Here is a 15,151-nt window from a genome sequence, read left to right on the forward strand (position 1 = left end):
TTAAAAAGCCTAATTCATGAGAACAAATGAGCGGCAAAGAATGAACAATTGTCATCCATTCACACAGTTTAAAGTATGACTTGCCTTTCCTACAGACCACCTTGGTCATGGGCAGAATGGAAGATGCAAAATGCAGACAAACAACAGCTCTTCCACTGAGACCACCCTTGCTCACCTGTGGCTGTGAACAAGCTGTCATACTCTTCCTGTAAAGAACAATTGAAGTACATTTCTCCTCCCCCCCCCCAAATATATTCTGGCTTGTTAAAGGTTGCTGGGAATTATAGTACTGTTTACTCTGTAAACAATCTGCTTTAAAAGTATTGCATTTTGCCTAGCTTTTTTCTTGTGGAACAAGACCCAAGAAGAAATATGGTAGGTAACTTGCATATTGTGTGCTATTGTGGTAGGATATGTCTGCAGTTTTGCAGTATATGAAGCCTAGGTTATTTCGCCTCTCCCACCAAGCCCTACATTGTTACTTCTATCTATTTCCTTTAATGTATGAAAAGCAAGTTTCCTGTGGCACAATAATTAAGCTAAACAAGTAGGAAAATAAAATAAATTCCCAACCCCCATCAAATCTAATTCTTATTTAATATACCATGCTGTCTCTAGATATCAAGGTACGTGCCAAGGAGCTGCTGCATAATGAAGTCCTTTTGATTAGCTTAATTCGTTGAGAACTCAAATACTTTTCACCATATGGCAATCTAAGGCATTGACAGCATGGATTTATATAGGCCATTGAGTGCTGCCCATCTCTTTGCCAACCATTTAATTAAAGTGGTGGCAATTTACAGAGAAAGAAAAAAAGGACTCAATTCAGTCATCAAGCTACACCATGTTTCAGGAAGCTTAACTATGGCTTAATGTGATGTTTCAATTGACAAACTATGGTTTGTGACCACTATCAAACCAGAATGAGAAGGTGGAGGGGGGAGGGAAGCATAGTTGAAAAGCTAAAGTTTCTTCTATCTCTGGTATAGCATGATACCTGAATAAAAAACACAATGGTTGTAGTTGTGACTAGAGAACCTGGATCTAGACACCGGAATTCTCAGCAAATAGAAAATGAAAGCAGATAAGAAGCTCTAAACTACACTGTAAGCTCTAACGTTTGAGTTATGTTCAGTGCAAATGATGACTACACAACAAAATGTGTCATCTGTTATTGCAATCCTATGCACACTTGCCTGGAGTATGCATCACTGAACATAGTGGGACTTCTTTCTGAGCAACACTGCATAGGATTGTGCTGTTGATGCCATCTCCATATTAATAATTTCAAAAATAAATATCCAGGCTTTCTTGGATTAAGCGAATTATTTGGATATGTTCCAATGAACAGTAGCCTTTGTCATCTTGATGGAAGACGTATCTCAGGAACTAACTATACAGAGGGTGTATATCCCTGTTGGTTAAGCATTTGTTAGACCTCTCAGTGATAGGGTTTGATTATGGCAATGTGCTGGTCTGGAAGCGGCAGCTAGTTTTGAACACAGTAGCTAGCTTGCTTGTGGGGGCAAATTACAGGCAGCACATAACACCCTGCTTATTGGATTTTCACTGGTTACTGATCTGCTACTGGGCCAAATTCAAGGTGTTCATATAAACATACAAGGCACTATAAAACTCAGGATTATGCTATATGAGAGACCACCGAATCCCTTACACACCCAGTGAATTGTTGTAGTCTGTGGGAGAGTTTCTCAGAGCTTGGCTTTTAGTATGGCTGCCCCTGCTATGTGGAACAGCGTTCCTATGAAGATACGACAGCAGCCCACCAACCACACTTCCCAGAAACAATTTAAGATATTTTTGTTCTGGCAGGATTTCTCAGTTGGATAAATGGGTCTTAACCATGAGTGTCTACTTTTTTTAGGATTTTAGTCTTGCTTTAAATGTATTTGCTGTTTATGTGTTTTTGGTTGTTTTTAATTACCTTATGTGTAAATCACCTTGAGGCAGTAATAATAATTTGATACCATCAACTTCTGGGGCTTTTCACCAGTATGGGATTTGACAACTCTGTCCCTCAGAAAGTAGAGGACCATTGCTTGGTCTCTTACCTATGGGTTTCCTCAGGACTCTATTTTATCCCCTAACGCTTTAAAGATCTGAATGAAGCCACTGGGGCAGGTCATCCAGTCTGATCACGTTGACAATGTGGGGGTTTCTTTTAGACCCAGCATTGCTCCAAGAAGGTTCCATGGCTGTTGTGGCTAGGTCCAACTTTGCCCAGCTTGTAGGAGGACAGATGTGCCTCTTCCTGGAAAAAGTGGATCTGTACATGGTGAGCTATCCCTTAATCACTTTCCACTTAAAAATGTACACAGCAACAGCCTGAAGAATGTTTGGAAATTGAAGCTTGTGCAAAATGTCATGGCCAATTTGCTTTGTTCTGTGTGCTTTGCTGACACTACTGTATTGCACCAGTCTTGTACAAATTGCACTGGCTTCCATTTTGTTTCCGGGTACAATTCAAATTGCTGGTTCTTACCTATAAAGCTTTAAACACTACAGAGCCAGGGTATTTGAAAAGCTGTGTCTTCCTTTATGAACCTGCCCGTAGTTTAAGAAAGTTTCTGCTGTATATCCTCACCAAAGGAGGTAACACAGATGGAACCATGGGACAAGGCCTTTTCTTTAGTGGAATGAACACCCTTCCTGCGAACATCAAATTTGCTTCATCTATATTTAGCTTTAGTGGGTAAGTGAAACCCTTTTTTCCATTCTGCAAGGCTTTTGCCCAATTTTAAATGTGATTAATCACACTTTCTGTTTTAAAATGTGTTTTCTCCTCTTGTTCTTAACTGGTTTGTTATGATACTGTTTTAAAGTTCTTGTGTTAAAGTTTTTCAATTATAAGTCATTTCGGATGCCCTTTTGGGACCAACAGGCAGCTTAAGAATAATTTTATAAAAGTGAATATTAAGATATTGGACAATTTGTAGTGCTCTGTAGAAACTTTAATTACAGGAAGGAGATTTAGAAAGCATATTCAGTATCATAACCAATTTCTTTGTTTTATGTGAAATCATTTTCTTACCAACAAAAATCATCACTTCTTTTCTGTAGATCAAGGCTTATTCATAATCCTTGGAAAAGGAATTGGAGCATTAAATGCTCTACACATTTTAGAAGATTTATAAACTTAGAGGCTAGCATTAGCCACAGCCATACTGGTGGAAGAATGGAAAAGAAAAAGGCTGTTTGAAGCTGAGCTTTAGCAGTTTTGCTTGCCAAGACACTAGTAGGTTCTTTCACATCACAGATGTAGCCGAGCCTGGCAGTTGCATAAGGAAAGGGCTTTTGCAAATATACACAACTATTCTGGGTCCTGTATTTGATTCTGTGAAAGTCATTAAACAAATTAATACTTGAAGCTTAGCCTTCTTTTTTTACACAATAACACTACTCTCTGAAGCATGTTAATGGATTAAAATATGTGCAAGCTGTTGTCGAATAACAAAAATAATATTTTCCCCCTATCTTTTCAGTAGGTGAAGGGATACACTGAGTTTAATGGAACTTGCTCCTAGGTAACTATGTAAATTCACAGTAAGATAGGGGAGTTTGAACCTTCCATGTTTCCTTCTGAAAGCTGTACTTTTGCCTCACCCAGTAATTGTTACTTGGTCCAGCAAATCCAGAGACTATCTAGCTGCACCTCTAGATTAAATAATGCTATGAGGATTACATTCCCCATGGCAGTCAGCAGGATGTCACAGCAGAATAGGACAGCAACATGCTTTAGACACTCCTAAGGCACTGCAATGCACAGACAGTCCTGCTCTCAGCCCAAGTCAGAGCTCTCCTCTCCATACCAACAAATTGAGAAATCATGTTTTGGGAAACAAGAAAAACACTGCAAAGGAGCTTTCAGAACCTCCCACAATCCGAATCTATAAACTTCAGGCATGATATAGGCTGCTCCTCATTTGGATGGATGATGCCCTGATATTAAAAAGGAAAACAAGGAAAAACATACTTAAAACTATTTATAAAATTATTCTAGTTGAAATTGAAGAAAATGACCAAGAACCCTAGGAGGTGTCTGGAAGAGGAGACATGAAAAATTAGTATCTCCAAATTGTTGACAATTCCATGAAATAAGATTACTGCTGCCATGTGAATCGTCCCTTTACAAAATACTGTCCTGTGTTCTTAAATGAGAAAAATAATGTAAATATAATGAATACATGGATGGAAAATGTTTTTTTAGCATAATAAATATTTTAACTAAAACATTCATTGCAATTATCTATAGAATGTGATATAAAAATATAAAAAGTATTGAAAACACGGACAAAATCCATGTCCTTAGGGTGGAGCTGTCCAGATGTGTCTACATCTGGATCACTTAATACTTACAATATCGGGCATGCTGCAAGTCACATGCACCTGAGCAAGGGCTGAGGAAGAAAAGGGATGGAGCGAAGAGAGCCCAGGAGAGCCCAATGCAGATACTTGTCCTGCTCATGCAGTAGGAAGTATACTGGGCCTGTTGTACATGTCCCTTTAGCAATGAGTATTCAAGAAGCAACTTCTAGACATTCACTAATTTCCCTGCTCCAGAGTTATTCATCTGAACCCCAGAATATCGAAAAAACTTATTTTTTATTTTATTTTTTGCTTAAAATAAACAGCTGGCCTGTTGCCGTTAGTCTACCCCTATTTCTACCATCAACACAAATGCAGCCCAGACCTGCTAGAACATCATTTTTATCAACAAGCAATTCATCATTTTACATTCCTGAATAGGAGACTTCCTATTTCGACATGCAAAGATCACTAAAACACATTTTGCCCCTTGGGTGATATGCTAGTTTGATTTTATTTTTCCTGACATTTCACCTGTCAGATTATCATAAATATAAGAAACAAAGAATAATTGTCACATTCTCACTGGATCTCATCATCAAATATCTGGAAGTATTAAGCTGGAAGGATAATCTTGGGGGAAGGATGTGAATACCGAAGGCATTATCCTTAACTCAGATTCCGGCAGAGGATTTAAACTGTTTCAGAATGAAATATAAACAAACTCTTTTAAGAGTTTGAAAATACTAGGGTATTGCTACAAAGAAGCCAATGCACGCACAGAAACCCATTTTATCAATACAAATGATTTTTTATGTTTCTTATTGCACTAAGAACATATAGAGTAGTAAGTTAAATTTATTAGTCACTAATAAACCAACATACTGAACCAACAAAACACCCACTGAAGAAAATTTAAACATATCCTTAATGCATTCATTGAAATCAATGGGTCTGAAAGTGCTTGACTTCATACCCTTATAACATAAACATCTAACAGCTTGATCCTATGCAAGGTAGCACACAGCAACAAATGTCAAGATCAGGCAAAAGAGTCAGTTCTGGCACAACAGAGCAGTTCTTGTCTTTGACTAGCATTACAATCCAGTCTTACGCCTTGCAACAGGGTAGTGGTTAGCACTGACAACCATGTGGCACTCTGCAAGTAGGCCACAAATAGCCCCATGTGCTCCATCCTAAAAGCCACATCTGCCACTAGAATCAAAACAATGTTAAACTAGCAAAAAAAGGGGGCGGGCCTTGTAGGGGCTTACTACAGGCATGCACAACATGTGCCTCGCTTTAGCTGCTGACAAATATAGTGTGCAACAAGTCCTGCTGCATGTGCTTAAAAAATCCTAGAGTTTGTTTACTTACCTGCTTGACCAGTGGTAACAGTAACAGCTGCAAAAAGCCTCTGGGAGCGGCTCAAATCAGAAACGCCATTGACAGCTTCAACTTCAAAAGTGTAGTTAGCGTGAGCTAACAGGTCCAAGACGGTGACATAGTTGTCTGCTAATCCAGTTTGCTGGGGCATATATCCAACATTGCTCCCACAGGGAACACATTCGCCCTGCTCCCAGCTGCACCTCTTGCACAATACCCTGTAGGTCACGTCGTTTCTTCCTCCGTTATCAGCAGGAGGGCTCCACTCCAAACTCACAGTAGTTTGGTTAATATTGAAAATAAGGTTCTGTGGTGCAGATGGAGGTCCTTTATTGAACACAAAACACACAAAAACAAATGGGAGGGAGGAGTTAAAACAGAAACCAGCAGGGGGGAATTTAGCTCATGTTTTAATTACCTAGGCAAAAGCTTGCCAGAACATAAACTTTTCATTATATTTACTACAAGCTACCAAAAAGCCTGCTTGAACTCACTTGACAAGAAGCTTTATTTATTTTCCATTAAGGAAACAGGATAGCTGTTCTCTGTGTATTTACTACACCTAGCTTTAGCAGCTTTTCTTCTGTGCAATTAAAGGGATAAGTTAATGCACCTCTGAAGCTGACTCATACAAAATGCCTCCAGTTGAATTCTTGTGTCCTTTTAAAATGCATTAAACAGAATACATTTAGATCCTCTTTACCCGGTTTTGATGCAAATTACAGCTTTATTTGGGTGGTTTTGTCTTTGAGCAAACTGCACAAATTCGTTCCTTGAATCACCAGTCTACATAGGTAAGTCTATTTGCAGGTGAAATGCCAAGCCAAATCCCATTACATTTCAACCAGACTCCTTATCTACACAGGTTACTTTTCATTTCACATGTCGCTCATTTGGTGCAGTAACACATTAGGCTTATATGACAATGCAAATATATGTAGGAGAACCATATTTTCATCCTCATCACAATATTACATATATTTGCATAGTGTGTTCTCTGGGTTATGTTGGGGGCAACAGGGAAATTAGATTTATGTAGTTCCTACTCTGTTTACTTTGCCCACTTTGCTGCTCTGCCAGAACTTTCAGTTTCAAACACTTCTAACTCAGATAGACTAAAGGCCAATACTGTGTACCAGAAAGAAAGAGAGAGCCCATCTTAACAAATAGATGTGTGCCTGCGGCTGGCAAGATAACATTCTTTGTGATTATCTACATGAATAACTCACTTGTGCATGCAACATATGGTGGATCAGTAGGTGCTCTGTAATAGCTGTCCTCACAATCACATCGCGAAGATCCTTCCCTGTCTGAGAAACTGTGCATAGGACAGCGGGAGCACTGCAGATCTTGCGAAGATGACTTGTAGAATCCACGGCCGCAGGCTAAAAGATAATGAAACAAACAGATACCATTATTTTTTTAAAAAAAACACCATGCGTTTTAAAGGGATATATGGATTCGGGCGTGTGAAAACATACCGTGTTAAAATGTTCTCAAAATGCACTTTTACTCCTCTTTCATATTGTGAAAAGGTCCCACACTTCACTCCCAGCAAAAGGTAGCGGTTAAAAGCATAAATTAGGAACTGGAAGTTTCTGGTTTCTAACATCAGCTGAACTTACACACTACAGCTTTCATTAGAAAAACCTATCCCCTCTCAGCTACATAATAATTCCAGTTTCCATAAGGACTACCAAAATAAGGCCTTTCTGCAGTTAGGAAAAAAATATGTATCAAACTATTATTTATAATCATAAAATAATAGAATTGCAAGGGATACCAAGGGTCATCCAGTCCAACCCCTTGGAATGCAGGAATCTTTTGCCTAATGATCAACAGTACCATATCCTTCCCTCAGTACATCCGTGGGGGACAGGAGTAGACTTTTAGAGCACACTTTTTAGAGTACACTGCTGCTGTAACAGGGAACATCTTGTGTCAGTATGGAAGAAATTGCCCTTCATTTCCCCCAATCAAATAGTTATAATTGTTCCCATCATATTACGCTCATGTTACATATGATCATTGTTTTTGTGTTGTGAGTTTTTTCCTGGGGTAGAGGCTCTATCTAAACCACAGCTAACTGAACCATAGTTATCTTTGCTGTTAACTGAAGTAAAGGTCAGCCATGCTGTCTCAAAAATAGCACTAAACCTATATATATATTTGATTCACTTTCAGCCAAATCTATCAAAACAGCCAAATGACAAAACCATTGTTTTCTGCCATAGCTGAGCTTATCAGGCTATGAGGAAAGTGCATAAGAAATGAACTGACTGTTCCAGCCCAAAGCTCCTTGTGTGGTCTCTCAATTAGTGTCTCGGGTAGTTCTATATAGAAGGCTATGCAGTGACACTTATAAAATATTCTTCAACAGCACGTACTACATAAATGCAATCAAACAATTATTTTTAGAGACATAAATCTAATATAAAATAAAAGCAAAACATCAACAATGTTAGCCATTCTTTTGCATATATATTTCCAATCGTGTGTGTGTGCAAAATTTTATTTATTGAAACATATTTATAACAGCCTTTCACACATAGTTGAAAGTTAATACAACAGATTTTCAATTTAAACATCAAACTTACAAAGAAATAAAATGCTGCTAATAATCTAGGGCAGGATTATATCACAACAACTCACTGGAAGTAAGCACCGCAAAAGCATGGAAACATAAATACATTTTAAAATAAGTGCTGAAATGCCACTAATGCTAGAACTTGCCTAAGCTCGGAGGGCAGGTGATTCCTTAGAGAAGGCACCACCATAGAAAAAGTCCTCTCCCTAGCTGTTGTTAAAAAACATCCATAGGTTGCAGCACAACCAAGAGGGCTTTAACAGGCAATCACAGCCATGGAGCAGGGTTGTAAGTGAGCAGGTAAGTTGTTTATAACTTTATAGGTCAAAACCAATAAATACGTATGCAAGCAGCTTTATAGACACGCATGCCTTCATCTCATACAGAGTCCTTTTTTCAGCACTGGCTGTCCACAATGTATCAGTGTTTATAGTAATTTATGTCCGTCCATCGTTGTCCCCCCACCCCACCCCATGGAACTGACTGGTACAGAGGACAACAAATATGGTAAGCTTATACCACAAATTGTAAAGGATGTGCTGCCCATACTCTCTACCTGCCCATACTTTCTCCATGATACTTTTGAGAAGGAGCAGAAAACCAATTGGGAACTTACCCTCTTCACCTTTAACAGAAAATCCACTTCTCACTGAAGCCTGCAAATTTTATGATCATTTAAGTTGTTAAATCAATTGTAAAACAAACTCAGGCAATGCTATAAAAGCATATAAAAGTGCATCTGGGAGCAAATAATTTATGTAAGCCCAGCAAACTGCAAGTGAATCACAGAAAAAGCATGTCTAAAGTAATGAGATAGGAGATCTGAACCGGCATGAATTCAAATTTGTATTGCTGAACACAAATAGTAACGCAATCAAACTAACATTTTGTATTTATTCAGTGTCACGGATACTGAAAGTTGTCAGTCACAGACAAACATGGCTCCAAAATGGAAGTCATATAATAGTGGCTGTGGTGCATACACTAGATCAGTTGTAACCATCACAGGCATTTTCTAGGAACCCGTTTCACAATAATAACCTGTAAGTCAATGGATACCACTGTGGGTATTCCCTGGGTATGATTACTACTCCCTCTCCCTCTGTTCCACCTGCCCCAAAGTCCTACCTTGGTCAAATGCGTACACATACGTGTGTTCAGAAATCACAGCCAAAGAGAAGAGACAGTTGTATCCTAAACATTTGTGGTGGTATATCACTTTTTACTACTTGTTTAACAGAAGGTTTCTTCTACTGCAGCAATTTGCCCTAAAATTAAGCAACAATATATAAATTTAACGCAGTAGTCGCCAATCTTTTTGGGCCGAGGGGCACATTTGGAATTTTGAGAAGAAGCTGAGAGGACCAGTCAGAAAATGGCAAGCGCTAGAGGTGCACCCTAACACAAAATGGCTACTACCACCAAAAAAGCAGAAAAAGAGAAGAGATGGGAAGCTAAAATGGTTCAAACATGAAAAGATCTATTCATTTTGGTGTTTGTTTGTTTGTTTGTTTGTTGTTGCAAAAAAAATATGAAAAAGTATTGGTTGTTGCTGTAGATTAGAATTAGAATTAGAAAATACAGAAGCTGTGGAAGTTAATTTAACTTAACCTTTGGAGTGTGTGCCCCGCCCCCAGTTAGAACTAGTTCCGGTGCCAACATACAGTTGCCATAGAGCAAGCACAGGCATAGACAAACTCGGCCCTCCAGATGTTTTGGGACTACAATTCCCATCATCCCTGAGCACTGGTCCTGTTAGCTAGGGGTGATGGGAGTTGTAGTCCCAAAACATCTGGAGGGCCAGGTTTGCCTGTGCGTGCCTTGGAGAGTCATAGAGTGCTTTGTAGGGGCCTTCATCTCACCTCCTATAACATCACCAACAAACAGCTGACTTTGCTTGAAGGCTTCCAGAAAGCAACAGCCAAATGTAATTGGTTCCATTGTCGAACTGCTCTTAAAATTAATAAGCACCTTCACTGAAATCCACCCTTCTGTAGCTGAAATCCATTAGAACTTTCCCTGACCTCTGGGGAAGTAGAGAACAAATCTTTGCCATTTGCTGTGTGACAAAGATGGAGCCAAAGATACAGAGATGGAGTTATATATTTGTGTCACCTAAACAGAAGCCATTTCTTGAATCTGAAAAGGAGAGTCTTTTGTCACATCATACAAGACTAAGATAGAGTAAATGATCTTTCCCCTTCTCTCTTTTTTTTGTGGGCAGAAATGCAACTTTGATTTGAGTGGCAATAACCTAGAGTGCCCATGGTTTAAAAAGAACATTGAACTGTTATTAGCACATTGCACATTTTGCATCCAGGATCCCAGACTGGATCAGCAATCTCTGAAATGCACTGGGCAGCCATCTCAAGGGAACCCTATGTAAATAGCTCCCTTGGCCCTTTCAAGTGACAAGTTTGGTCATTTTAATCTGCTTTAGAATGCAGCATGTGAAAGCACTCTGGGGTTAGATTAGCAAAGGTAAAAATGTCATTTAGACACCTATTGTATATTCAGTGTCTCTGGTGATATTTCTAATGCCTCGGAGAATGTGTCCCTTAGGACCAGTGAGGCTGTGATTATTGAACTGTTTGCTTTGCAAAGAAAAATCTCATGTAAAATCAGAACTGAGTAGCACAACAAAATTTCATGGAAGGCTTGTAACACAAGTCACATTCACAAATGAAATAACTGTGGACTCAAGTAGCTATCACTTGCTTTGAAAAGAGGAAGACACAGAAGGTTTAAGCTTATTTCTGTGTTGTAATCCTCTTCCAGAGCATAAATATTATTTTGGCAAGGAATGGGGGCTGTCCCTTTACCACGGAATATATCCCAAGTAAAAGGAATACTGCTTAGAAAATGTGCACCCTTTTAAATCCAATCTTTCTCACACATAGAAAAGACACTTTACAGCAGCAAAGTGACGCTTATTGCCCATGTTTGAAATAAGAAGATAACTGGGTAACATACAAAAAGCAAAGGATGGCATTCAACTAAGTTCTACTCAGAGCAGTCATATTGATATTAATGGACCTAGCTTAGTGAGGTTCAGGGCTTTTTTTCATGGGTAACTCATTGGAACTCAGTTCCAACACCTTTCAGGTAGGTGCCGCTGTCATTCTAAGAGAAAGAAGGAGGCATTCATGGTGACCTCTTTTTGTAGAAAAATAGCACTGGTCAGGTTCATTAAGTTTAGTAGGTCTACTGTGAATGAAACTTAGTTGAGTGCCATCACACAACTCCCCCCTCCTATACACAAATGCAATTCTAAGAATATAAGAAAAGTTCTGATGGATCAGGCCAAACACCCATCTAGTCCAGTATCCTAATCTCACAATGACCAAACACATACCTATGAGAACCTCGCAAGCAGGACCTATGCAACAGTTCTCTCCCCACGTATGCAGGGTATGAGAAACTCAATTACACTTCACCACAAAAATAAAAAATTGGAAAGCAAGTGAGCTGTTTCCAGTGCTGGCAGAGCAGCGGAGACAAAAGAAGAGCTACAGCAGAAGGCATGTAGAGTGAGATATATTTCTAGACAGATTTGAGGAAATGTAGATATTAATATGGCCAACTAGGCAGTTTTGCAGTCTCAATGCATGGATGAGATGATGGTGATGTTGGAATGAAGGTTGGGATTTGTTTGGCACTGGGGAACATTCTGGGACAAGCCAGGCTTGTACAGAAGGGAAGGGACCCACGTGAGCTGGGAACAGAGCAGGGTGGCAGAGCAGCTTTTGTGAACTGATTTTGAGGTGAAAGCCGACAGGAGCTGGTGAGGGTCCAGTTTGGGTCAGATCAACCTCCTGAGGTGAAGATGGAAAAACTAATGGAAATGGAAATGGTGGAGGCATAGAAGTAGGCATTGTGCACAGGACAGCAATTCAGAGATACCAAATAATCACAGGCCAAAATGCAAGTGGCGAAGAGAGAAACTGCATGGAAGCATTTACATGCTAATACTAAAGGCTTCTGAGCCAATATGGGCAAATTGGGAGTGCTTGGACTTAGAAGAAAGTGCTGATATAGTGGGTATAAGAGAAACCTTGTGGAATGGAGAAAACCAGTAGGACAAGGTTCTCTCTGAACAGAAAATCTATGGGGCCCAGTAACACCACCCACAGCAATTCTGTGAAGCAGTCTGGCTCCTTTGGGACTTCTAGCTTGCCGAATCAGTGCATTGTTGCTTCTGAATACCAATTGCTGGAAGCTGCAGGAAGGGAACGTGTCGTTGCACTCAGGCCATGCTTGAGGGTTTCCCACAAGCCTGTGGGACCAGATGGGCCATTGGTCCAATCCTGCAGGCTCTTCCAATATTCTTAGTATTTCAGTTTGAACTTACCTTTCTTTTTATTTATTCTAGTTATTTATCAGTCACTTTTCAAGGCATCTAGAAAAGAGTAATATTGAAATTAATATAAAGTATTTTGGGGGGGGGGGAGGAAGGTAGGAAGTGCTGCTCAGAGCAGGGTAAATTCTGATACCATATTCTGATACCAGTTGCTCACAATCAGATTATTAAACTGAGCAAAGAGGAAATTTACTTGCTATTAAAGTTAGGACTTTGGTTTATTTTTCTTCCCTCTGTTAAACAGCAAATAAATCTTTGTTTTGTTTCAATATAAGAGCAAACTGTATATTGTTAAGTGAATTTTACTTAGATTTTTCTTCCTTCTTTGTATGCCTGTCCCTATATATCTTCCATTTTCATTTTTTTTTAAAGTGGTTGGGTTTATTCAGAAGTTTCATTACTGAAGTTATACAGCTGCTAAAAGATTAGTAATAAAATGAAAATAAGACAGTTCTGTAACAAGAAACCTATGAGCCTCCGGCTTTCTAAAAGAGCTACATAAACCTAGGTCAGGATACATTGCTGCTATGTCCTTGGTGTTTTTTAATGTAGATTTGGGAGGGTCTGAGTTCTTTTATTCTCATCACTGCAACTTTTAGATATTTATGTCATATTAATGTTCTGTAATTCAGAATTGAAAATGCAGTTTGCCAAAACAGGAATCTTACTGCTAATGTTGTGACCTCATCTTGGAAGGACAGATCCAGAATCTTCATTTTAATCCTATTGACAGTGTCTCAGTGGGAATAATTACAATAGCCTCAAATTCAGACCTCCTGTCATTGATATATAACCATTTTCTAATACTGAAAATGAGCAGCATATGAGGTGGATGGAAACAACATGGTGCAATGAATAAAGATTTGTGAGTATTCTAATGCAGTAATCCAGTGCAATTATTTTGCAACCCATGACACAGGAGAATCCAGGAATGCAAATTTTTGATTAGACATTGAACACACGGTTCCAGGATATATGCTTCTTTTCAAAAGCATATTGTGGGAGTTCACAGCTTTAACTATTACATTAGGTATATTTTGATTTTAGTGATGCTATTTTTTCTATTCTTATTGATGGGGTTTTTTCAGTAAGTTTTTAAATATCTGCTTTTACACATTTTAATTATATTCTGTTGCCTTAAGCTTTCTTTTTGATAAAGGCAGTAAATAAAGAAGTATCATTTTACACTAGCAAAGACATATTAAGAACAAACACATATTCAAAATATGTCTGTAAAGAAGGAAGTAACTGAAATCAAAGCATCTAATATAACAAATCAGCATTTAATAGAGGAGAGAACGCAACAGGAAAGGGAGATTTTATTATCATAGACCACTTTTTCTATTATAGTTCTCAGTCATCATGACCATGTTAAACAGTATTTTTTTTAATAGTCAAAGATGTCATCTGTTATGTTTTTCATGACACCTAATACATGCTTGTGGGATATATATATATATATATATATATATATATATATATATATATATATATGTATGTAGGTTTTGGTGTCTTCGGGTGTCTTCCCGTGTAAGAGTTGGGGTGTCTAGGCGACGTTTCGACGAGGTCTCACTCGTCATCTTCAGGCTGGTGCTTTCGGCTTCTTGTTACTAGAACAGAGCAGGATCTCAGTGTTTGAGTTCCTATAAATACTGTTGAGGGGGTGTGGTGTATAGCCTCCAACGTTCTGGGCAGAGAGGAAGTTCCTAGGTTAATGTGCCTTTTCTTCTTTTGTTCATTAATTACTTGAGGGATATCTTGAGTGATTACTTGAGTGATATTCTGAGTACCACTTAGGAGGGTCATTAGGTGTGGATTAGTTGCTAAAGCTTTCGTGTCTTGACCTCTTGACCTTGTAAAGAGTTTTTCTGAGAAGATGGCTGTACTGCACTTAGTTGTGCTCTGGCTTGGCTTCGTGTATAGGGGCGAGCTGTGGTTTTGTGCCCTGTGCCAGCCAGATCTGTGTAGGGATTGCAGGGGGGTGCAGCATCCGGAGGTGCCACTATGGTTTGGCTACTGGATGGTGTCTGTAATTTATCTGTGGAGAGGGTCTGGGTTTGGGTCTGGTGTGGTTGATTGGAGATGGCGTTCTGTGTGCCTCTGGTTCTGGTGTCGGTTTTTGTGGGGAGGGCTAATTTCCAGATGTCTGGCAGGCGGGACGTGTCGTCACGCTTGTTCATGTTGTGAGGGTGTTTCTCTATCTCGATGGCTTCCATGATTATTCTCTTGTGGTGATGTTCCATGTTAAAGAGCAATTTGGAATCTGCAAAATTAATTTCGTGTCCTGTTTCTTTCATGTGTTGGTAAAGAGAGGAAGTTTTTTCTTCTTTTTTGACGGCATTCTTGTGTTCTGCGATACGTGCATTTATTCGTCTGTTTGTTTGTCCAATGTACGTGGCTGGGCAGACTTTGCAGGGTATTTCATAGACCCCTTGGTTTTCTAACTGGATTTTATCTTTTGGGTTTCTGAGGATATTGGCTATTTTTTGGTT

General features: G+C 39.1%; 1 protein-coding gene across 4 annotated transcripts in view; it reads right to left on the reverse strand.

The window, feature by feature from the left end:
- EPHA7 (EPH receptor A7) overlaps positions 1-15,151 on the reverse strand; it is a 171,318-nt gene that overhangs the window by 101,793 nt on the left and 54,374 nt on the right. For 3 of the 4 annotated variants that reach the window (XM_081186543.1, XM_081186542.1, XM_081186544.1), the window contains exons 4-5: positions 6,942-7,097; positions 5,704-6,039 (exon numbers count right to left, since the gene is read on the reverse strand). In XM_081186543.1, coding sequence (XP_081042669.1) covers positions 5,704-6,039; positions 6,942-7,097 — 492 coding nt within the window. Of the gene's footprint in view, positions 1-5,703; positions 6,040-6,941; positions 7,098-12,650; positions 12,699-15,151 lie in introns of those variants that run through there. The other variant, XM_081186545.1, reaches the window with a different exon arrangement.

This window comes from Podarcis bocagei (genome assembly GCF_964188305.1).
Source record: "Podarcis bocagei genome assembly, chromosome: 3".
NCBI lineage: Eukaryota > Metazoa > Chordata > Lepidosauria > Squamata > Lacertidae > Podarcis > Podarcis bocagei.